Below are 24,867 nucleotides of genomic sequence, written 5' to 3'. Positions count from 1 at the left end.
AGGCAATGCCACTGATCGTTAAGAAAGTTGAACGCTTACTATTATTAATGGGTATATTCTTACTCAAAATTGTGTGTTTTCCTTTTAAGAATTATATTAAGGAGGTAGAATATACATGATGATGAACATTAGAAATGTAATATCTTTATTAGAGTATCTTCAGTGGAAAGCATAATTTACAAGAAACTGAAGTAAACTGTGGAGATAACCATATGTAACAATGGGCTGTGCCTACCTTTATGTAAGCTACTCTGGTCTGCTGTGCCTGCCTTTATGTAAGTTAGTTATACAGTACTGTATTTTCAAAGGATTAGTCTTTATTAGAAAGCTTCTACTTTTTTTCAAAACACTCTTATGCAGTAGCTGATGGTTGTCAGATAATTATAAGGATGTCAGCTGGGTCCAATTTACATTGTTCAGTTTAAAACAGTGGCTCTTAACCTTTCCAGACTACTGTACCCCTTTCCGGAGTTGGATTTGTCTTGCATGTTAGGGGGCTTATTCCTTCACCCACTTACTTCCCTGGTCCTTCTCGCATGAACAGAGAGCAACAATACCCGAAGTCCAAAGGTGCAAACAATTCGATGTTTATTGGGGTGAACTTCCAGCAAGCATGATTCCAGTTTCCTTCCTTAATATTCTCCTTCCCAGCTCTGACACCACAGAGCCTTACACGTGTGTCCCTGTTCCCATTCCTACCCTTAGCCAAACATGATTCCAACTTCCTTATTCCCATTCCCTGTTCCCATTTCCCCCTTTAGCAAAACATGATTCCAATTTTCTTACCCCCATTCCCTGTTCCCATCTCACACACCCACATGCCCACCCCCACCCACACCCACACCCACACCCAGTCACTTCCTCATTGACTACAGATTATATAGTAAAACTTGAGTTCTGCTTAGCTATACCTTAACCAATCATTTTCCTGAAATTTAACTAACCAATCCTAACATATTGTAACATGATTATGTAACCAATTATATCCCACCACCTCAATTAGTTTACACCCAGCAAAATTAATTATACAGCAGACAGGAACAATCACAGAACCAGACAGAGATTATACAGACAAACAACAGCAAAGTGGGAACTATAATGACAAAACAATACAGAAGTGAGGATTTCACATCCCAGCTATTGATAAGTGAGTTCTTGCCAGACAGGATGCTATCAAACTAAGTTTCCTTTTACATTTTCTAGGTACTTCCCTTCCTCTGGAGGTGATAGGAATACAATCCTGTCCTGATAGTGCCTAACAGCCCAATAGCACCTTATTTCAATGTGACTAGTTTGGAATGTGAGGATGTGACCGTTGGCTTCCCAGCTTATGGCTGCCTCTGCTGCTTAGCCAAAGGCCTGAGCCTAAGCACAGGGCCACAAACTGTCACAGTAAGAGAAGGCCCTTACACTGGCAGACAGTGGTTTTGATTCTTTCTTTTATACCTCTATCACTAGCCAAGTGATAAGAATACACCTAAATTCTTAGAGTATAGGCCTTTACAGACAGGCCTGAATATCTATATCCTAACATTGCATACCCCCAAGTTTCACTTCACTTAAAAACTACTTGCTTACAAAATCAGACATAAAAATACCAAAGTTTCACAGAACACTCTGACTGAAAAATTGCTTGCTTTCTAATTTCTACCATATAATTATAAAATAAATCAATTGGAATATAAATATTATACTTCAATTTTAGTGTATAGCATATAGAGCAGTATAAACAAGTCGTATGAAATTTTAGTTTGTGCTGACTTCACTTGTGCTTTTTACATAGTCTGTTGTAAAAACTATACAGTATCTAGATGAGTTGATGTATCCCCTGGAAGACCACTGTGTACCCCCAGGGGTGCATGTTCTCCTGGTTGGGAACCACCAGTTTCGGACATTTTAAAAACATTTTTGAAGTTTTTTCCATGCAATAAATAACTAGTACTAGTGTTCTTTTTATTTATTGATAACCTTGATTTTTTGGGAAAAGATTCATTTTCTGTTGATGTAATTGAAAATGGTGATTTTCTGTGCTTCTTTTGTGTTCTTGGTAACTTTCTGTGGATTAGAATTGAGGATTTAGTGACCTTTCATCTTTTCTTTTTTGTATGGTGAAAAGTTCTGGTGGGTGTCTTTTTAAATACCCAGCAATGCTGCCATTTTGTTTTGCAGCACAAGATTCTGAAGGAGAGAGAACATGAGGCAACATTTATTCAGTGCTACAGGTCTTGTATTTGTCTGACACTGTTAAATAGTGAGTAGAGTTGCATCACAGCCTTAATGTAAGTCAGGTATAAACCTGACCTGTATGCTCTATTCACCTCTCCATTGTGGACTATTTTATATCTGTGAGTGTTTTAGCAGTATTGTTAAAAAATGCTCATTAGGTATCATTATCTTTCCCTAAGATGAAGGTTCCTTGGAGAAATAAAGAATATTTACTTGCGTGTTTTTATTTATTTATTTCAAATTCCTTGGTCATGGCAACTGTTTTATCCCCCGGATTGATAGGCTGGGCAGGGTTCCCCTGTATGGTTATGAAATGGCCTAAATGTTTAGACAGCATGAAGGCAAAGTATGCTTCATTTGCTCTTTCTTCTTTCCCTCTTTGAAACACCTGAAAGTATCATATCATTTTAGGTCACTCTGGCATTCCCATTTCCAGCTAACCTAAGAATAGTTTCCCTAAAAATAGCAACATGTGCTAAAACTGGATTTCCATGACATTTATTATACCGTAGTTATTAGCTTGAATGTGTAACATCTTGACTGTAATATTCCTTGATAGAGTAGCCTGGGCTTTTAGATTATGCAGATAAGTTCACATAGGAATTCTAATAACTGTTGAAAGTACTCAGGTGGGGGAGAAGGGAACTGAATTCATTTTTAAAATTAATTAACTTTGGCACAGGTCTATAGTCAGTATAAACATGGGTACAATCAAGACTGTCTAGTGATTCAATGTAGGTGACTTTTACTTCCTTCTTTATAAAATATATTTTGTAACTCTTTCTTATGTGCGTCTTACCTGAGGCACTATTAGAGACATTTTAGCAACACAGTTTGTAGTCTGCAGAGATAAATACAGCAGTGTACTAGCTCTTCTGCTCCGGTCTGTCCCCATGCTATGGCATATTCCTGATCAACCAAGTCATAACACAGTTTAACCCCTATTTATGCTGGTTATAACCTGGTTTACCCATAAACAATCTTAAACTGTATGAACACAATTGTTTTCCGTGATTAGATGGAGCAAAAGTTGCTGAATATTCTTACCTTTTGTTCAGTTACTCTGAATTTGGATCATGAATAAAATAAATAGTCTCCCCAACAGACCTTCATTAATTTTTGGTGTTGCAGGAAGAGAGGTAACATAGAAGAGAAGGTGAGCCAAAATTGTCAGACATCGTTTTCTTCTGAGTTTCACTGCTGCTTCTTTTATCACTTCCTTGTCCTTGAGATGCATGTAGATTATTGTCTCTATGCAAAAGAATAAATGGACATAAATTAGACATCAAGAATTGTAACATTCAAAAACCAGTAGGAGAGCACTGGACAGTCTCCCTGGACACTCAATAATAGACTTAAAAGTGGCTGTTCTTCAACAAAAAAACTTCAAAAACAGACTTCAGCGAGGAACTGGAATTAATTTGCAAACTCGACACCATCAAATTAGGCCTGAATAAAGACTGGGGGTGGCTGGGTCACTACAAAAAGTAATTTTCCCTCTGTTGATACTCATACCTTCTTGTCAACAGTTGGGAATGGGCCACATCCACCCTGATTGAATTGGCCTCATTAGCACTGACATCACCCCCCTCGCCTCCCGCCGCCACTTGTTAAGGCAGCTCCCGTCTTTTCATGTGCTGTATATTTATAGTTGCCTACTGTATTTTTCACTCCATGCATCTGAGGAAGTGGGTTATAGCCCATGAAAGCTTATGCCCAAATAAATTTGTTAGTCTCTAAAGTGCCACAAGGACTCCTCACTGTTTTTTAGGAAATCTGTATTAACCAGAACGTGGACGGAATCAAAACAATAACATGGAATCCAGCGCTTAAAAAAAAATCCAGCGCTATACAAAACTATAAAGACATCTCCTCACGGCAGCCTCAGGGCCAGAGGAGATGGAATTAATTTTTTTTAATGGAAAAAAACTAAATCTGAAAATCCACAATAATAAAACAGATTTCATTGGGCCCTAAGTATGACAATACAAAATAAAGATGGAAGGGAGGACATCAACAGACTGAGAATTCTTAACCTGCCAGTCTCTATATCAGAAGTGAATAACAAGGAGATGGGGGAATTCATATGAATGAATGCCCTAATCCCAAAAGTGGGAATGGATCAAACTTTGTTCAAAAGTCTTTAATTAAAACCTTTTAAAAAAAAAAATCCCAAGATTGGCAACAGCTTTCAAAGGACAGTATTATAAATGCAATTTATGGGGGCGTGATGGAATTCTGTGAAGCAGCATATCAATTTCTTTTTTCCATCTTTGATATTAGATTCACCCTTTGGATAGAGAGTCTGTTTTGCAACCAGAATATTTTGAGCATAACATAATTGCTAAACATTAATAACATTGAGTTTTCCTTCACAAGTGCAACAGAGTGAAGATAATAGGACCTTGCATAGATATGCAAAGCCCTTGTTCTGGTTCACAGTGATGTCAGATGCTAGACCTGATGGAGAGTTATTTCTGTTGAGTCACCCAGTGTCAGGCTAGTTCACTGTTAGCAGTTCTCTCCAGGAGCATGAAAGGGTTGAATGTCCCTTTGAGGTAGAGGGAAGTAGTGGCAGGGCAGTGTTCCCTCTATTTTTTTTATATCCATGTGCGGAATGAGTTTTGTTATATGTACCAATATGGAGGTGATGTTTGGCGGAGGTGGTGCCGAGGGTTTCAGAGTGTGGGAGGGAGCTCAGAGCTGGGGCAGAAGGTTGGGGTGCAGAGGGTGAGGGCTGTGGGGTGGGGCCAGGGATGAGGGGTTTGGAGTGCAGGCTGCCCCAGGGCTGTGGTGGGAGAGAGGACACCCCCAAGCCTTCTCTCGCTGCAGCAGCCTGGGGCTGGGGAAGAGTTACCTCTCCCCACCGCAGCAGCTGCGGGGCTGGCACAGGGAGAGAGGAGCATCTCCCTGCCGCGGCTGTCCTGCACACCCCAGCTTGCTCCCTGCCTACCCCCTACCTCTCTCCTCTCCAGGTCCCTGTGGCTGCATGCCTGCGTGGCCCTTGATAGCCTGCTGCGTGGTCTTGCAGCTTAGAGGGAATGTAGGGCATAATGGTCTCCATCAGGGGGAAAGCCTCCGAGCAGCTATTTTTAGGAGAAAGCTTTACTTAGCTTAAATAACTAAAAAATATAAAATTTACCTCCAGGAAGTAGGTAAATTTGGATCATATTCAGAATTTATAGTCTCTCTTTGGAAGAAAAAGGGAACTCCACCTTACCATAAGATTATACTACACTTTATTCAGTATATTCTAAAAGTTTTAAGGATCATTATTCAGGTAACATTAAGTTTTAACTTAAAATAAATTACATCTTAACAATTAAAATAGTTTAAAATGCATCCTTTCTACCGAACTCTAAAATCTAGAACCCTGCAAACCAGGAAGGTACTTCAATTAGAATAATATGAACTTCTTGTGAGTCTGTTGTAAATAGATCCTCATGTATATAAAAGCTTTAGATCTGCTTTAAGATCTCTCAAATAGGTTTTTCAGCTCTGTGTAAGCTCTGTATAATATGCACCTTGGAGCTCTGAGCAGATCCTTCCTGTACAGAAAGAATCTGGATTTTTTTTTTTCCATAGAAACTCATGCCATACCTGTGAGGATCTCACCTGCCCAACCATGCTCAGTGCTACACTTCAAGTACACATTAGCAGATGATGTGAAAAATACATTTAGTAATATACTTTAAATTATCCTATGTCTGAGACTGTATGAGAAATATAAGTGTAAAGCTAAATATCTGCACTGTGTACCATATGTAATTATTTATAAGAAATTTTTTTGTGCATTTCATCTTGTTGCCCAATCTTCATTATTGCTGGCAAAATTATAGATTTGTACAACAAAGGTAACAAAGACTTACCTATTCCAGAAAACCATGTGATTAATTTCTACCTTTTTCCTCCTAATATCTTTTTCTTTCTCTGCTCGTATCCACAGCAGTTCTTACCAGGGTGGATAAAAATCAATGACTTCTTAAAAAAAAAAAAATCAGATTTTTTTTATATTTAAATAGTTTTTTTCTCCTCAAAAAGCATTTTATCAAAAAAATCCGATCTAAAGATAGTTTTAATTAAGATACATTATAACTCAAAGATATCTCATCATGGAATAGGAATTATAAATTCTAATTCTATAGTATGAGACAATATATTCATGTAATCTTTTAGAAAAGTTTTGTAAATGAGTTTCAATAGTTCATGGATTAGGGACCCAATCTTATGGGGTCCCAGGGACTTCTGTATAGATTATTTAGGTTAATCTTTCTATCTACCTAATGGGACTCAGTGCTCAGTCTACCATCAGAGATGCTTAGTTTTGCAGTTCTCGAACTGTGGATTTGTCTCTCCAGCGATAACATGCTTGTTAACAGCAAAAATGTTTTAAATAAATAATAGATAGAGGTGAGAAATAGCAGACCTCAACCCTATTGTCCCTCTGCAAATTTGTGTACACAGAATCAGTCCCTTACCTCTCTCTAAAAGTGCAAAGTTTCAAAAAGTTCAGTGAATAAATGATTGTTGGTGGCAGAATAGATCTGGACAAGAAGAAGAAGTCTGGAGATAAATGTGAGACGGGAGGGACAGGCAGTAGAAACAAAAGTGAAACTGTTTGAGCAGCATATTCCAGAAGTCTTGAGGTCTTTCCTTCATTGATTTGAGATCTACCATAACATTCTCTATCTAGAAGGGAAAACCTATAATGTCAGTAGGCCGTAAAAGAGACCCATCTATCTCTGAGTTGTGAAGAATATGTATTAAGGTTACAACATCCAACAAGAACGCACTTTTATGTAGAAATCCATGATTAAATCAAGTCTTCATGACTAGTGATCTAAATCATGATTTAAATCAAATCCACCCTGATTCTTACTGTATTAGGGTGGAAGAAAGAATCTTCTGACATACTATGTAAAGTGTAAGTAGTCTCTTGGCTTATCCAAGGCTGTGATCAAGTGTCTTGATGTTTTTGGTCTTTTGTCCTTGAGATGAAAACCTTGTCTGTGTCTCTTGGACTTTGAAGTGAAAAAATTATCTAAGGTATATCTGATGACTGGTGTCATCTAAAGATTTTTAAAGAGATTGATTACAGACATCTGTAACACTTTCTTGTTATCTAATAGTGTTTGTACTTTATCTTTCAGCTCCATGAACAAGTTACCACTAGAGTGACTACAAACAAAAGTACTGTCTTGGCAAGTGTAATTGCTGCTTACAGAAGACTCTTCTCCCAACCTCCTAAAGGTAATTATAACTTCGCAGTTGTGAGTGAAGTGGAACTCATTGAGTCCTATAATGAGTATCACTCTGATGTTTCATTTGGCCCTATTGTTCTCAGAGACAACGGGTTCCAGCATTAAATGGCCACTGATCACAAGATGGAGCATTGCATGCTAGGATCAGCAGACTGCACCTCCTGTTAAAGATGAGTAACTGCAGTTTGCTCCATCTTACACAATTTAAACTGGTCTTCAGGTTCCTGACAAGTGGCCAGCTCATCGCTCCGTTAAGCAGAATTTGCGTATCCCTGGTTTATAACTTTGTGTATGGACTAGAAAGTTCTGATGAATTGTTAATAAAATAGTGCTATAAATGCTTATTTTTCTACCTGCATGAGTTGGGATCTTTATACACAAAGATTTATCAAATATATGGTATGTATAATCTAATTTAGACATTGATAGTGCAGTTATTTAAATATTGCTTAATACATAAGTGGTGCTTGATAGATAGGAAGAAGGACATGTTCATGTTGTTGGTGAATCTTTGGCTAGTTTTTTCACTACATCCCTCAATTTTTCCCCCGTCCACTACTTGGAGGGTTAGTAATGAAAAAGGGTTGGTAGTTAAAAGGCAAGATTCTTGTCCAACTCATTTTCTAGGTCTTTCTTTTTTTCAGTACCTTATTAAAAACCCTTTCTTTCCTTGACTTGAAGGGCAATTAGACTTTGGCTCAATATTAATTTAATAAGAGCATAAAAACTACTTATTTTTCTTTTACAAGTAAATATCTTCAATCTAAATAAACCAGATCTTTTCTGCTGAATATTATGAGTTCTTCAGTCTTGCGGAAAGAGTCACCACTGATATGATGCTAATAACTTATATGATGCAGGGTGATAAGTACATAATTCTTATGCTTATTATATTTGGGTACCCTCACTAATCTTCATAAAAGTACTAGTAGCTAGAAATATATCAGCTCTTTTAATGTGTTCTCTTAATAGGATTTGAAAAGTATTTTCCTAATGGAAAGAAAACTAATGAATCCAAAGGATCAGCTGGAGAAACAAAAGGTACTAATAGGCTGTTCCCAATTCAAGCTTTGCTTTAGGATACATATTATTTCTATTACTATGTGACTGATATTATCATATTAGATGTTTGTAGAAACCATGCTCCACATTGACTCTGAACTGCAGACTACATTAAAATCTTTTCAGTTCCATATGGCATGTAGGCTTTGGAGTCAGTTTTTGCTTCCCCTTATGCCCCTCCCAGTCTGGTATTCTAGGATGCATGTTCAGTGCCCATTTAATGGACATAATCACGTGATGTACATATGTAGATCTCTGAGCCTTTCCCAGAGCAAGTTAAAACATCTGCTCCTTGTGCAGGAAGCAACCACAGAAACACTGTTCAAAGGGCCAGGCCCCAAGCAGTAGCTCTGTGAAGGGTATAGCTTGAAGAAGAGGCTGGCAGTGTCAGTCCCATAGAGTCCCTTGCTCAGGTGTGGCAACCATTGGCCATAGCAACCATTTGGTATTGGATGTATTAAGGGTCTGATTACAAGAAGATAGGCAGTAATCCTGCAGAGCCTGTTGTGAGGAGGGTGACCAGCAGTCACAGAGGCACAGTTCAGAGATCATGAACTCTTATCTCTGTATTCGTTTGCATTGTCTTACAACTAGGATGTCAAACCAGACTCCAGATTCTGTTGTAAACACTTCCTGAACATTGAAAGAAGTAAGCAATGATCTATAGGCCTAGATATCCAAGGGAGTTTTAGTCAGATGATACTTAATGCTGGTAATGGGCCCCAGATTGACAGCCCTGGACAAGTCCTCCATTTTTTTTGCAAAATGGGGACAGAGTTAGTATAATCTTCCACACATTGCCCAGCCAGTACACCTCCTTCATGTTCTGGAAGGACCAAATCTAGGGAATGGCATATTTAGTTCTTAACTTCCAAGATTAGTGGAATACAGATAGCGGTACTCTGCTTTGATCATGGTCATGTGATGTGGCCATCTGTTGATTAAGGAGTGGACTACATGACTGTTTGAGGGGGAAAACAGAGAAAAATGTTATTCTTCAGCAGATCATATTTTCTAATTGATTTCTGAGGTGCTTTGCATTTGTAAACTATTGTGGATTTCGGGTTAGTTTTGTTCTTCAGCAAAGCTTTTATTTAATTATAGTATAAACAGAAGATCCTTGTGTTAGTCTGAGATTTCTGTAGGACTTTAAAATGTTGTTAATGTGTGTCTTTTTTTTTTTTTTTTTTTTGTAGAAGCAAAGCAGACTAATGCCCAGCGACCTCCTGGGAGTAACAGTGGAGGGGGAGGAGGTGGTGGAAAGAGAGGTGGCAAGAAAGAAGACACTGGATGGTGGGCCAGATTACAGAAGGTCTTCACTCTAAAATATGTTTTGTGACACCGGCTTACCTTGTATAAACAATTTGTGGTGAACCAATGAAAGAATATGATTTGACTGTATGGAAGAAGTGCTTAGTGTATTTATAGTGAAGCTTTGAGGGTATATCGTTGGCTTTAAAAACTTCTTATTGTCAGGGGAGACTGATACTATTTTGGTTTTTTTTTAGAGGCACTGTAAGGATCTATAGACCAAATTGATAATAGTTTTCATAAAGTTTTGGTACATTTAATGAATGTCAGTAACACGAGTCATTTTGGCCCTAGAAATCCAGTTGCCATAAACATAGCTTTTCTGGAATTTTTTGACTCCATTAAATGTAACACCAAGGATTGCAATAATTCAGGGTAGAAATAATATTTCTCTTTTCGGTTTCTTTATTCTGTCTGACAGCACTTTGTGTATAGTCACAGCTTCTTTCTCCTGTATAGGTCGATCAGTTTCCCCTTTTGTTTGTGTGGGTCTTGTACACAGCAATGATGGAAAGAGAGAGGTTTTAAAAAAAAGGGGTGGGGGAAAATGATTGCAAAACCACAAAAGTTGTCAGGAGGACTTGGGACAGGAGTCAATATCTGAAAACTCTTTAATTGGTTAGCTTCCAAGTTGACTGCATCCTATTACTGTTTATAAAGCACTTTTAAGATCCTCTGAGAAAGGTATTGCTGTGGAAATGACATTGTCTTGTCTTTTGAATATAAAAAGTACTATATTTTGGCAAATTTAGTTCAGTTTAGCTTGATGCCCTCCTTGTTTAACTTTGGGAGCAAACAGAAAATGCACAAGTGACATCTGTTCTTTTACCTTACACTTCTGTTCTAGAGAGACAAAAAAAATTATTTTGTTTTTCTTCTTTCCGTGTCCTAGGGTGACTTTCCATGGGATGACAAAGAGTTCCGGTTTTACTTCATGAGCACTTCTATTTTCTGGGCTACTGTTACGTATTACTTTTTCTTCAGGAACTCTGGCAGAGAAATCACTTGGAAAGATTTTGTCAATAATTACCTTTCTAAAGGAATGGTGAGTAATAGGTATGGGGAATCATAAAATGAGAGATGGCTAGATTGGGCAACAGCATTGGCGTGACTTCTGCACAAAAATACTCTGGGTATGTCTACACTCCGAAATTAGGTCGAATTTATAGAAGTCTATTATTAGGAATTTTATACAGTTGATTGTGTGTGTCCCCACTAAGCGCATTAAGTCGGCAGAGTGCATCCATAGTACCGTGGCAAGCGTCAACATTCGGAGCATTGCACTGTGGGTAGCTATCCCACAGTTTCCGCTGCCCATTGGAATTCAGGGTTGAGCTCCCAATGCCTGATGGGGCAAAAACATTGTAATGGGTGGTTTTGGGTACGTCGTCAGTCGCCCCTCCGTCCGTGAAAACAACGGCAGACAATCGTTTCGCACCTTTTTTCCGTGCAGACGCCATACTGCTGTCAGCAGATGGTGCAGTAGGATTGTTAAGTCATCCACCGCTTCCGCTGCAACTCTGTTCTCCTGGTGCCATGAATCCACTTTACAGGTCCTCCCATCGTTCTGTATAAATATCTATTCTCGTGGCATCCGTCATCATCCACTGCTTCTACTGCAACTCTGCTCTCCTGCAGACGCCATACCACGGCAAGCATGGAGCCTGCTCAGCTCACCACTGCTGTTGTGAGCATTGTAAACACCTTGCGCATTTTCCTGCAGTATGTGCAGAACCTGAAAAAAGCAGGCAAGGAGGCGACGACAGCACGATCACAATAGTTATGAGGACATGGACACAGACTTCTCTCAAAGCACGGGCCCTGGCAATTTGGACATCATGGTGCTAATGGGGCAGGTTCATACCGTGGAATGCTAATTCTGGGCCCGGGAAACAAGCACAGACTAGTGGGACTGCATAGTGTTGCAGGTCTGGGATGATTCCCAGTGGCTGCAAAACTTTCGCATACGTAAGGGCATTTTCATGGAACTTTGTGATTTGCTTTCCCCTGCCCTGAAGCACCAGAATACCAAGATGAGAGCAGCCCTCACAGTTCACAAGCAAGTGGCGATAGCCCTCTGGAAGCTTGCAATGCCAGACAGCTACCAGTCAGTTGGGAATCAATTGGGAGTGGGTAAATTTATTGTGGGGGCTGCTGTGATCCAAGTATCAGGAAAGATCCCTCTCAGCCAAACACGAACAGCTTGGCACGAACGGGCCTCCCCCCACTGCATGACAAAGGCTTTTAGAGTACCTCCAGGAGAACTTCATGGGGATGTCCCTGGAGGATTTCTGCTGCATCCCCTGACACGTTAACAGACTTTTCCAGTAGCTATACTGGCCGCAAATGCATCCCAAGCCTTCAAGGCAAATTAATCATTAAACATGCTTGCTTTTAAACCCTGTATTATATTTACAAAGGTACACTCGCCAGAGGTGCCTTCTCCAGCTTCATGGTCCGGGAGTCCGCCTTGGGAGAGTATTGGCTCCAGGGTGATGAACAGTTCCTGGCTGCTGGGGAGAAGGGATTCTCCGCTTGCCTGCTGTGCGCTATCCTGAACCACCTCCTCCTCCTCATCTTCCTCATCCCTGTTGCGTGAGACTCCCCCCTTGCAGGTGTCCACGGACAGTGGTGGGGTAGTGGTAGGGGCCCCCCCTAGAATTGCATACAGCTCATCATAGAAGCAGCATGTAAAAGGGGCTCTGACCAGGATTAAATCGACATAACACTGCTAAATTCAACCTAAACTCGTAGTGTAGACCAGGGCTCTGAAACATACTAACAAAGGTAACTAATAAATAGGCTTGGCAGAATTTAACTCTTACTGTTTTGTAAGTTTGACAATTGATATCTATTTCTACTTTTAAGAAAAAAAAACTTGAAGTTACAGGAAGACTAAGGTTGGGGTTAGGGCAGTGCTGACCATGGTGTTGCAGGAGGCTCCCTGCATGACTGAGACACCTGTGTAAGGTATGCAGGAGGCTGCACTTGCGCTGACAGTTACTGATGGATTTTTTTCATCTATTTCAGTGTCAGCTGAAACTGACACTACCAACATCTACTGATTTAAATTGAATCCTGCCAAGCTACCAATAAGACCGTCTTAATTCAGTTGAAAGGGGCACTTGGCTGTTACACTGAATCAAATCAGAGCCCTCATTTCAGAAAAGCATTTTGAAAGTTTTATTGCACCAGACCAAGAGAACAATCTCTTGGGCTTCTGTAAAATGAAAGCCTAACATTCGGCTAGATTAAATGTGCAGACATTGTTCAAATACAAGGAATTTCCCCTCTCCCCCATTCCTTTTTATAGTGGCTTCAAATACACTAAAATAAGTTGTTTTAGGGAGGGAGACCAAGAAATGGAATAAATGTTAAAATAGTTCAGATTTATCTACTTTAAGTTTCCCTTATTTAGTTTAAATTGATCTTTAAAGACACTGTCAGGTGTAAGGAAAACCATCCATTTGAAATCTAGTCCATTTTAAAAACATTAAAAATAGTTTGTGATATCTGCCAGAGCCTGTCTGCTAGTCTTTGAGGTTTTTTTACCTGGTGTATTTGACATCACTTTGGGTTTAGTCAATTTCAATGTTTCCTCGGTATAGTCAGTTATTTTCCCCTTATTTGTGTGGGGTTCTTACACGACAACAACAGAAGAGGTGTTTTTTAAGGGAAATGATTGGAAAAAGACATATTGGGATTCAAGGCCAGGCATTACTTTTAATTGACTGGATTTCAGCTTTCTGGTGTGTTTTTTATAGTTCCTATTGCGATGTTAATATGGCTAGGTTGTGTGTATGTTGTGTATTGGATGATTGCTTATACAGTTTAAATAGGTGGCTTTATATGTTTTCTGTAATGTGGTAGAATTAAGATTGTTGTAACTTAATTTTTGAGCTTCCAAACTTGTTTGTTTGAAACTTTCAACCTTACTGTTGTACTGATGTGCTTTGCAGCTTTTTGGATTTAATTTCATTTTGAGTGTGGGAGTAGAAACCTACCTGATTATTTTGTGAGTTCCTACAAGTGTATGCATGTTTGATGCACAAGCCATTGTTTCAATAGTTATGCAATGACATAATTATTTCTGTGTTCTTGAATCTATACAGCTGAATACTTCATCATGTTTTGAGCCTAATTTTCAAACTAAGATGCTCCAATAGGATGTCTTAATCTTGTATTTGGATACTCATATTGACATCTCATAGAAGTGTAGGGCTGGAACGGACCTCAAGAGGTCATCAAGTCCAGCCCCTTTTATGGGGCAGGACGAAGTACACCTACACCATCCCTGAAAGGTGTTTCTCTAACCTGTTCTTAACCTCTAATAATGGGGATTCCACAACTTTTCTTGGAAGCCTATTCCAGTGCTTAACTATCCTTTAAGATAGGTTTTCCTAATATCTAACCTAAATCTCCCTTGCTGCAGATTACTACTTGTCCTGTCTTCAGTGGACATAGAGAATAATCGATCACCGTCCTTTTTAGGACAGTCCTTAACTTATCTCGTGCCCCCTTAGTCTTCTGTTCTCAAGACTAAATATGACCAGTTTTTCAACTTTTTCTCATAGGTATGTTGGTTGGGTGTTTTTTTGTTTTTTTTTTTTTAAAGACCTTTTGTCATTTTTGTTGCTCTCTTCTGGATTCTCCCCAGTTTGTCCATATCTTTCTTAAAGTGTGTCACCCAGAACTGGACACAATATTCTGGCTGAGGTGTCACCAGTGCTGAGAAGAGTGGGACAATTGTCTCCTGTATCTTACATGCAACACTCCTGTTAATACACCCCAGAATGGTATTAGCCTTTTTTGCAACTGCATCACACTGTTGACTGATATTCAATTTGTGATCCCCTGTAGCCCCCAGATCCTTTTCAGCAGTAGTGCTGCCTAGCCAGTTATTACCCATTTTGTAGTTGTGCATTTGAGGGTTTTTTTCCTTCCTAAGTGTAGTACTTTGCCATTGTCTTTATTAAATTGTATCTTGTTGATTTCAGACCAGTTCTCTGATTTGTCAAGGTCATTTTGAATTTTAATCCTAGGGGATCCCACAAGATGTGTGCCCCCTCCCTCATCTCCAGCTTGACTGTGAACTGTTGATGACTACTCATTGAATACAGCCTTTCAACCACTTTTGCACATACCTTATAATAATTTCATTTAGACCTCTTCTGTGATTAAAAAAGCCTATTAGGTCATCCAGTCCTCCTTTCTAATGCAGTAGTCTTTGCTGTTGATCATTTATTGACACTTATGTAGCTGACTGTCAAAATATGAGATTTGGGCACCCCGTTTAGATTATTATATTTGAAAATTGGGCTCTCGCTCTTTATTTGCACGTCCAGTTACTGAAATAAATGTAATTAGATATGTGTATTCCCACCTGAATGCAAATCGGTTGCCCACTAGAATGGAGGACTCATGGAGTGTTTTGTTTCATGAAGAGAAGTGTTTTCCTGTGCATTGGCACAGCTGTCCTGCTGTAAAGGATGTGGTGTAGACATGGCCTAAGTGACTGAAAGTTATTTTTGACAGAATGGCCATCTCAGTATTAACTGTAGCTTCTCAACTATAAAATCTCAATCTTAATTTTTCTGCTTCTGTACATTAAAAGGAAGATTAGAATTACACACTATTACACCAGCGGTGAATCTGGGATGCATTTTAAAATGTTTCTGTAAAATTATCTGTAGTGCATTCTAAAAATGTTTTTCTTTATCTTGCAGGTGGACAGACTAGAAGTAGTGAACAAGCGCTTTGTTAGAGTGGTCTTTACCCCAGGAAAGTCTCCTATGGAGGGGGTAAATTTTAGTTTTGAATATGGATAAATGTATTACAGAAGGCAGCAGAACTCTTCACTTCAAATACAAAATTGTTGCTGCAGAAAACTTGGTCTGTCTATTACCATTCTCTCCTATTTTAACTTTCGTAGGATTACCTTTAATGTTCTGACTATTTTGTTTTCCTGTCTCTCCTGCTTCTGTTTATCCATGCTCTACCCCTATAAGTAGCTGAAAGCAAGGCACAATTCAAAACTAATTTAAAAATTGTTTTGTAGTTGTTCTTTCCTTCACATGCCTACTGTCTTAGTCCACGTGCGGAGCCTTCAGAAATCTGTGTTTCAGCAGCTAGTAGTTTCCTACTGTAAATAGTCCACAACATACTGCACCATCTAGTATTGAAAATCCTTTAGTAGTACATGCATTTATCCATAAACTCACTTGACTGCCCCTACCAAAAAAAATGGAATCTTCATGATTTTCCAAGCTTCACTAGCTAAGTGAAAACTGAAGAGATGATCTGGATTTTAACTCTTCCATTGTCTTAAGAAACATAGCTCTTAGGTTAGTAAAACACTTCCTGGTTCTCCTTTGGAACCATTTCCCTGTAACCTGGAGAGGATGAAAGCATAAGTCCTGGCTAAAGTGCTCCAAAAAGTGAAGTACCCAAAAACAAGCCCTAAACTTTTAAAAAAAAAAAAAAAAAGTTAGTGCTAATAACTATCACTATTCCCTGTAAACTACATACACTTGTGGGAGTGGACCAACAATTTTCCATGTACCACTCATGTCACAAACTGCCACTCACAACTGCCTATTTCTCTGGGGCGGGTGCTGCAGGGGCTTTTTGGCTCATGGGGGCAGAGGCGAGAATGTGACCTGGAGGGGCTGTAGTGGCTGCAGCGGTGATTGGGATCGGTGGGGGAGCAAGTAGGATATGGGGTGATTGGGTGAGGGCTAAGAACAGCTACCCTTGCGAGAGAGATGCAAACTGCCGATACCCATTTCCAGCCTGGGACTGACTGGGCTGTTTCCTCCACCACCACCACCATTGAGACTCAGCTGCTCCCCTCTGTCCCAATTTAGAGCACCCACCCTGCTCTCCCTCTTATCCCTGACACCCGGACTGTCCCCCACTCCTTATATGGAGCACCCGCCCTGACTCCACTTCCTATCCCTGACACCCTGACCTCCCCTGCAGCCTCATTTCACTCTGCTCCTCATTTGCAACACCCACCCACACATGCCCCACTCCTCTTACACCCCTATTCCTCTGCTCCCTCCACCCTGACACTCAACTCCCCATTCCCATTCAGAGTAGCCACCCCAACACCCCAATAAGACTTTTTTTTTTTTTGACGTAAGTTTGCCCAAAGACTAAAATCCAGTGCTCAGTGGAGTTTGTGGCCCATGCAGCAGAAAGAAAACTTAGGGGGAATGTTGATAACTATTGAAATGTTTGGGTTTGGACGACAGTACTGATCATTTCAGACATGCTTAATGTTTAGCAAGCTGGATGACTTTACCACTGGTCATATCCCTAAAACATGATTACATATTCTTAAAACGTTATATGGTTGTCACTTCTATTTTTAGACTGTAACCAAGAAGCTTCTTTTCCAGACTATCAGCTTTTGCTGAACCAAAGTCTGGACATCCCTCCAGTGTAAAATGAAATGTGCAACAGTTATTTCATCAGTGAAGCTAATGTGATTTACTGCTCACATAGTTTGTACACTTACTCTTTAACCTATAAACCATGATTGGCCTTGGTTTCTCAACCAGTTAATGGTTAGAGTTACAATTTTATGCAATAGCAGGTTTTCAGGGCTAGTCATGGTAAAAAAAAGACAAATCCTAGAAACATGTTTCTTAAAGTAAAAAATCTGGTCTCAGTGTTGTTTAAAATCTGAGTGTGGTGTGTTTAACAAAAACCGTGCACTAACTGTTAAGCATTGTGATTAAAAGTGAATAATTGAGGTGCCATAGCAAGCCAACTTTTGTAACTTAAAAAGAAAAGGAGTACTTGTGGCACCTTAGAGACTAACCAATTTATTTGAGCATGAGCTTTCGTGAGCCACAGCTCACTTCATTTCACAAAATGTATGAAGAAAACTTTTTTCTTTTCAAACCTGAGAGTGAGGAGCCTCCTTCCTCTTCAGGTGAAATAGTCTTTACTAAGACCAAGTGGCCATTGTATATTTGCTGGGCTGTTGCGTTCTCTCTCTGCCTCATAGGCAGCCCTTGATTTCCCTTTGAAGATTTTAATGTCTGTTCTAGTCAGCTCATTGAATTCACCCTCTCATTAAAAAGTTAAAAAAAAAAAAAGTCAGAATTTAAGCCTGTTTAAAGTTCATGAAAATCCTGGCATATATGACTTCTGTGATTGTAATGATCAAAGTCAAGCCTAAGTAATGGTCCTCCAGTAACAATTTGGATGATATATGAGTTTCCATAAATGTACCTACTAAATCTAAAGTCATTCTATTCTGCAGTAAATATAAATTACAATTTTGTAAACTAAAGTAAATATTTCAGTTCTGAAACAGTGAATCAGTCCTTTAGTCTGAGATTAGGCCACTGATTTTTGTGTCTGTTTTTAATCTTTAGATGGATTGTGATGAGGTTGAAACAAATTATTCCTCTTGTGATCATAATTTTGTTTTTTTATAGCAATATGTCTGGTTTAATATTGGTAGTGTGGACACTTTTGAGCGGAATCTGGAAACTGCACAGCAAGAGTTCGGAATAGAAGGGGAGAACAGATTACCTGTTGTCTACTCAGCAGAAAGTGATGGGTAAGAAGCTGTTTAAACTAGATATGTTGATAAACTTTTTCTTTCCCAGTGGAATAATGGGGATGTCCTGTATTCATATCATGGCACACTAGATGGCAGTATTATGAAAAGTTCACTTCTGCTTTGACCTTTGTGTGTTTAATATGCTGTACATATGACAATGAATTACTTATCTTTATTCAAAATCTTCATCTCATGTAAATTTTCCCAAGCTTAGCTTCTCATTAGATAATATGTATCTTTTTCTGTGCATCTGCAGCTGACCCCACTTATCCCCTTAAATAGGCAAACTTAATTTATGTTTGCAGCACTTGTGTTACCCAAATAAAGAGTAGAGGCTCCAAAACAGAAATTATATTCTTTGCATTTATCTTTGGTATCTTCATTTTTCTGAGCAGTCTTCAGCACAGACCCCAACTGCCCCTCTTGTTAAGGGTGTGTGTCCTGGGCTCTGAATGGCTCAGGTATATAGGGAAATAGGGATTTTTACCTCAGAAATTTGGTTTCATTCTGGTCCAGGTGAGCAGTTATTGAAAGAATGACTGCTGTTGAGCTCCGTAAAATTAGTTTGGCCTGTCAGGAATTACATCTCGTGGGGTATGCTACTCCCAGGGGCTTCTTGACTCCTTGAGGAGAAATGAACCGGTTCTGGCCTCTTGAGAAGCTGTAGGTAGCAGATGGGTCACTGCTCCCAGGCACTTGGCTGCTGCTTCTCCATATATGCATGTTCTTTCAGTGTCTGTCACTGTTGCCACCATCTGGGTATGCATATTTTTTTCTCCCTCTGTACTAGGTAGTGATACGCTGTGTTCCTTGTTTTCTCTATGGCAGCAGGAAAGATGGTCCAGTGTTTAGCCTGGACTCGGAGCCCTGAGTTCAATTCGCTGATTCCCCACAGACTGCCTGTGTGACTTTGAGCCAAGTCACTTAAGCCTTGTCTTCATTGCTAAAATGATGCTTTTTTTTTTTTTTAAACATTGGGGTAACTAGTGCATGAGCTATTCCCAGGTAAAAATTCTGTGAAGACAAGACACTTTTATTTTACCACAAAGTCAGCACTATATCCCTGCCTGAGGTTAACTTTGCCTAACTAATCTCACAGTAAAATTCAGTGCATTGTCTTCACTGTGTTTTCAGTGGGGATAGCTCATATATATTAGTTACCCTGAGGTAAAAATACACTTCTCTTAGTAGTTAAGACAAGGTTTTATATGTCTCTGTGCCTCAATCCTCATTAGTGAAATGGAAATAATAGTACTTCCCAGGGATACTGTGAAGATAAATGCATTAAAGATTGTTAGGATACTATGGAAATGGGATGTCTAAGTAACAGAGGTAACTAGCTTGCAGAGAGCTGTGCTGGGACAGAATGAGCAGTGATGGTGGAAGGGGTGTGTCAGATTATGGGGACCATGGGTATGGGGAAGGGATATACTGGGACTGAATGAGGAAGGAAGAAAGGAGGAGTAAACAGAGTGAAGTAACAGCAATAGCAAAAAGCAGCATTAGGCAAAATGAGGGGGAGGGGGATTAAGGGGAAAACTGTGCCTGTAAGAGGAATTCCAGCATAAAGGTTGGGAGCTGTTGTCTTAGGACTGTTGATCATAACTGACAGCCTCATTAGCAGAGAGAGTTTCAATGGGCATGGAAACTGAGCTGCTTCTCTCTTCTAGGTGGTCTTCTGATAAAATATTGAGGCATACTGTCATTTCCCATTGAGCTTGTTACAAGGATAAGGAGATGACTTCAGTTTCCAGTTCTGTCACTTGTCACTAATAGATACATAGGGGTATTTCACTGTTTAAATGCCGTTTGACAGTTGTCTGATGTTTTTTTTTTTAAGGGTTTTAATTCAAATACATTTCAGTCCACATCTTTAAATGTTGATTCTTTGTGATCATGATCACAAAAAAGGAGGCTCTATAGAGTCTGTTTATGGTTTCTCTAGTTTAGTATCTGTTCCCATATTTCCCCTTAACATCGTTATGTATTGCCTTTAACTTAAGTCTACAGATTACTAGAACATAAACTCTGATGAATAACCTCCAAGATCTATAATGGTAATTAACTTTTTTATGCATTGTAATATACAGTAGTGACTCTCTACTAATGTGTGATTATTTTTTCCCCTCTCTCCTCAGCTCGTTTCTTCTGAGCATGCTGCCCACAGTCCTTATAGTTGGCTTCTTACTGTACACATTAAGACGAGGGCCCGCTGGCATGGGTCGAACAGGGCGAGGAATGGGTGGACTCTTCAGCGTAGGTGAAACCACAGCCAAGGTCCTAAAGGATGAAATAGATGTCAAGTTCAAAGATGTAGCTGGCTGTGAAGAGGCCAAATTAGAAATAATGGAGTTTGTTAACTTTCTGAAAAACCCAAAGCAATATCAGGATCTAGGAGCAAAAATCCCGAAGGTAAGGGAACAATAGCGCAGAAGATGAGGGAGATGTAACACTTATTTTAAACAGCACTTGGTGAATTTTTTTCCTCTCCTCATTTAAAATTATTTCAACTACAAAGCTATTCTCTAGATACTTTGAATCAGAGTAGAAATCTTTAAAGTAGATGGCGCTTTCCAACTCTTGTCTTCTGACAAAGTATCTGAAGAAAAGCCAGTATTAAGAGCCAACAGTGTGCATTGCTACAAGACTGTTCCTGTCCTGAGGGGCGTACTCCAATTTAATGTTGGCCAAAACTGGAGAACGAGAGAGAGAGAGAATTTACGGACTATCTTATATAATCCATTGTTGTAAAGCTGCCTAATTTTTTTCACCCAGACCCCATCTTACACCTGCCATATTTAAGTGCTTTGAATTTACTACTTGCACTAAATCTGTTTTCAAAATCAGGCATCAGATTGCCATTTGTTTTAATCTCTCATATGCTGGTTTAACACTAGTATAAGTTCCAGTGAGATCGGAATCAGGCGTACAGCCTCCTAAACTTAATTCTTCACCTCATTCTAGACCTCTTGTATTGGACTGATTAATTATCATAACATTAAGTGGAGAATATGTTCTGATAGAAATGTTATAACAAATATACTTCCTTTGAAAGAAGCTAATTATGCTCCTTTTTGTAGGGGGCCATTCTGACGGGTCCTCCAGGCACTGGGAAAACACTTCTAGCTAAAGCTACAGCAGGAGAAGCTAATGTTCCTTTCATTACAGTCAATGGCTCTGAGTTCTTAGAGATGTTTGTCGGCGTGGGTCCAGCTAGAGTAAGTCTTTGGCCTTGCTCTGTTGTTGCAGCGTCAGTTCTTAAAAAGACGCTGTCAAGGTTGGTAGGCCAAAAGTTTGATGTACCTTAAGTTAGTCATCTGTTCAATATCCTACTAATAAAGTGAAGTGTTTCTCTTTAAATGATTGCCACAAAGTTACCTTACTTTAAAAAAAAAAAAAGAAATCAGTGCAGTTATTCTCCAGTTGCAGGCCACCCTGTGTTTGTTACTCTTTACCTTTTGTTGTGTTTGCATAACTTGGTATTAAACGCTCATAATTTTATTCTGATGTGCATATACATTGTGACTGTAGCCTTGGCAATGTCTCCTCCCTCTTTAAATTTTTGTCAGCATTTCTCTGAGACCCTGGGCCCTTTTTAAGTGTCTGTTTGTTCAGAAACTTGTTTGGGTCATAAAAAATTTTGCTTCTAGCTGAAATATGAGCTAGAAAGACTTACTCCAAAAGTTACGTGTATTAAACTTGTTTAGCTGTTTGAAATTAACGGAAGGTTAAAAAGTAACATTACAGTTTCAGATGCTGCTTTGCATACATCCATAACTAATCAATGAATTGTGATTAAAAATTAAATGTATGGCTCATCATTAGACAATGTCCAACCCTGAGATTCGAGCACTTTCAATACAGCTTTCAGACATAACTGTAACATAACAGCTTGTTCATCCCTAACATGATTTTGCAGCTGTGTTACTGATAAAAGTGCTTCTTGTGTTAAGGAGTTTTTTGGGTGAGGTGGATACCTGGTCACTAGAACTGCATTAAGACCATTATCTTAACATAGACCAATAGCTTTGACCCATACATGCTTATGTTCTTGTATCAGTAGATTAAAAAAAAATTACCAGCCCCACCTATATTAAGGTTGCTCAGCACTTCCCATTATAAGCAACTGAGAGCAGTGTCTTATAACTTTATCAGGCTCTAATTATTTAGGCTGAAATTTGTCATGCTGGGTTGAATTGCCTTGGGTTGAATTCTTACGGAAAACTTCTGCCAAAGCATTCAGCCATTTCTGATTTCAAGACTAGGGAAGAATACATTGTTTTGCCCATGTGAAAAATTTCTCCTGATTCTTTTGGGGAAAAAAATGCCTAGCATCCTCCCATTCTTTGGAGCAGAGACATGAAATTTGGCAGGGAGAGATGGCCTATGAGTCTGGAATGTGCATTTTGTGTAGTCCAGGTGAAAAATGCACCCGAATTTGGACAAGATATATAAGCCTTAAAAAAAATAATAAAATGCAGTTCAGCTCAGTAGAGATTTAATAGCTAAATTCTCTGAAGATTCACTACATATTGAGCATGTTTAAGCCTCTCTCTGAGCTGCTAGTGCTGACCAGATTTGCACATGTGCCATCCACACACAGTGAGTGAGAATCCTCTGTCCCCCCCACACGCTCCAGTCACAGGCAGAAGATATATGTACTGTTCCCCACAGAGTGATGAAGTATGCTCCGGCCCGGGGCTTCGGGGGCTCAGAAGGACTTTCCCTGTAATGGCTGCTCTGGGCCTGGCACTAAAACTCTGAGCAAGGAGCCTGTTTCTCTGTCTTCTCAGTTACACCCCTGACCCCTGCTAACATCCAGGCAACATGGAGAGGAAAGCTGCCTGATTGAACTGGAGAGGGGACAAAAGCAGGACTAGAAGAGGGAAAGGAGTAGCTTGGGGCCAGGGGACTGAGTTGGAATGGTAGACTGGGACTGGTTGAGCGTGGGGACTGGGATGAGGGGGCACATGTTGAAGGAGGCTGGTACTGGAAGCCATTAAAGAAAAGAGGTGTAGAGAAGACTGAGAGCCAGTTTGTTTGGCAGGGGACTATGACACTGATACAGGATCTGGAGTTGGGGAGACATTGGGACTGGCTGGACAAGGAACTAGGAACCAGTGAGAAGAATGGGGGCAGGGCAGAGGAGACACAACTTGGATAAGGAGCTAGGATGGGGTGGGGACAACTTGGACGTCTGTGCTTAGAGACTGGGACAAAGTGGGGGAAAGATGGAAAGAAGCAGATTGTACAACGAGCTTGCTGAGGGAAAGTGGGACTGGGAGCTAGTGCTGGGGAAGGAAGACACTGACTGGATGAGGAGACAGGAGGAGGGAACCAGGACTGACTGAGCAAGGACACTGGATACAGGAAGTGGCGGGCGGGGGAAGGTGTGGATGAAAACAGCATCTGGTTGGACAAGGATAATGGGATTAGGACAAGGAGCCAGAAGTGAGGAAGACACAGGACTGAGACAAAGAGAGTTTGGAGGAGACTGAGCAAGAGGGATGAAGACTGGGGGAATGGGCAGAAGTCTGTTCCTGCTAGAGAGCACGTCCCTCTGGAACCTGGAATGGAACCTAAGATTTCAGAGTCTCACCATTCTTCTCATCAGAAAATATGAAGTGAAACCTGCTGACAAAGGGTTTCATCCTCCTCTAGTGCTAGTTCATATAAAGGATGACAATTTACCACTGCTAACAGTTATTGTTGGCTCAAGTAGCAGAGGTCTGTGCTGTGCACCTAAAGGTTCCAACCCTGCTGAAGACCCATGTGAGTGACAGTATGAGGCCACATGATGGAATTTCTGATTTTCAGTTTGCTTTTTTAAAATCCTACGAAATTGTGGTTTAAAAAAAAAATTGTTAAAAGAACATTATTAAAGTTGCTACATCAGGCACTCAAAGTGAAGAAACACTAGAGTTAAGGTTACCTGTGTAGTCTTAATTCAGCCCCCTTGTGTATGTGCATTACAATATAAACTTTAATTACATGATCGCATATTATTTTTTTTTCCACAGGATGTCTGCCTCCTTCGTTACACTGTGTGGAAGGTGCTTGATTAATGAGTAGCTGTTCAGTATATTATTGTATCCTGGTTGTTCTATCTGGCCCCAGGCCTTATTTACTGCATACTATTCAAACCCTGCTTTGAATACAGAGTTTAATTTCCTTATCAATTTTTCTATGGTGCTCCTACCAACGGCATCAGAATGCCTCAACATTAATCTTCACAAAACCCCTGTGAGGAGGGGGAATGATATTATCCCCATTTTCTAGATAGGGGGCTGAGGCACAGAGTTAATCAAGTTTCTAGTAATTTGGGGTGCCAAATTTGAGACAATTAGGACCTGAGTTTTCAGTCTTCAGCAGTATATAACACTGTATATATTCAATTACAGTTCCTGTTGATTTCAGTTTCAACAC

The 24,867-nt window shown here is 39.8% G+C and overlaps 1 protein-coding gene across 1 annotated transcript in view; it reads left to right on the top strand.

Annotated features, from left to right (window-relative positions):
- The window catches only part of AFG3L2 (AFG3 like matrix AAA peptidase subunit 2), a 47,223-nt gene that overhangs the window by 1,780 nt on the left and 20,576 nt on the right, over positions 1-24,867 (top strand). The window contains exons 2-9 of the mRNA XM_048840206.2: positions 7,377-7,476; positions 8,460-8,528; positions 9,746-9,861; positions 10,753-10,905; positions 15,587-15,661; positions 18,314-18,438; positions 20,580-20,853; positions 21,522-21,659. Coding sequence (XP_048696163.1) covers positions 7,377-7,476; positions 8,460-8,528; positions 9,746-9,861; positions 10,753-10,905; positions 15,587-15,661; positions 18,314-18,438; positions 20,580-20,853; positions 21,522-21,659 — 1,050 coding nt within the window. The remainder of the gene's footprint in view (positions 1-7,376; positions 7,477-8,459; positions 8,529-9,745; positions 9,862-10,752; positions 10,906-15,586; positions 15,662-18,313; positions 18,439-20,579; positions 20,854-21,521; positions 21,660-24,867) is intronic.

This window comes from Caretta caretta, chromosome 2 (assembly GCF_965140235.1).
Source record: "Caretta caretta isolate rCarCar2 chromosome 2, rCarCar1.hap1, whole genome shotgun sequence".
NCBI lineage: Eukaryota > Metazoa > Chordata > Testudines > Cheloniidae > Caretta > Caretta caretta.
Note: the sequence above shows the minus strand (reverse complement) of the source record. Positions and strands in the feature narration are given on the sequence as shown.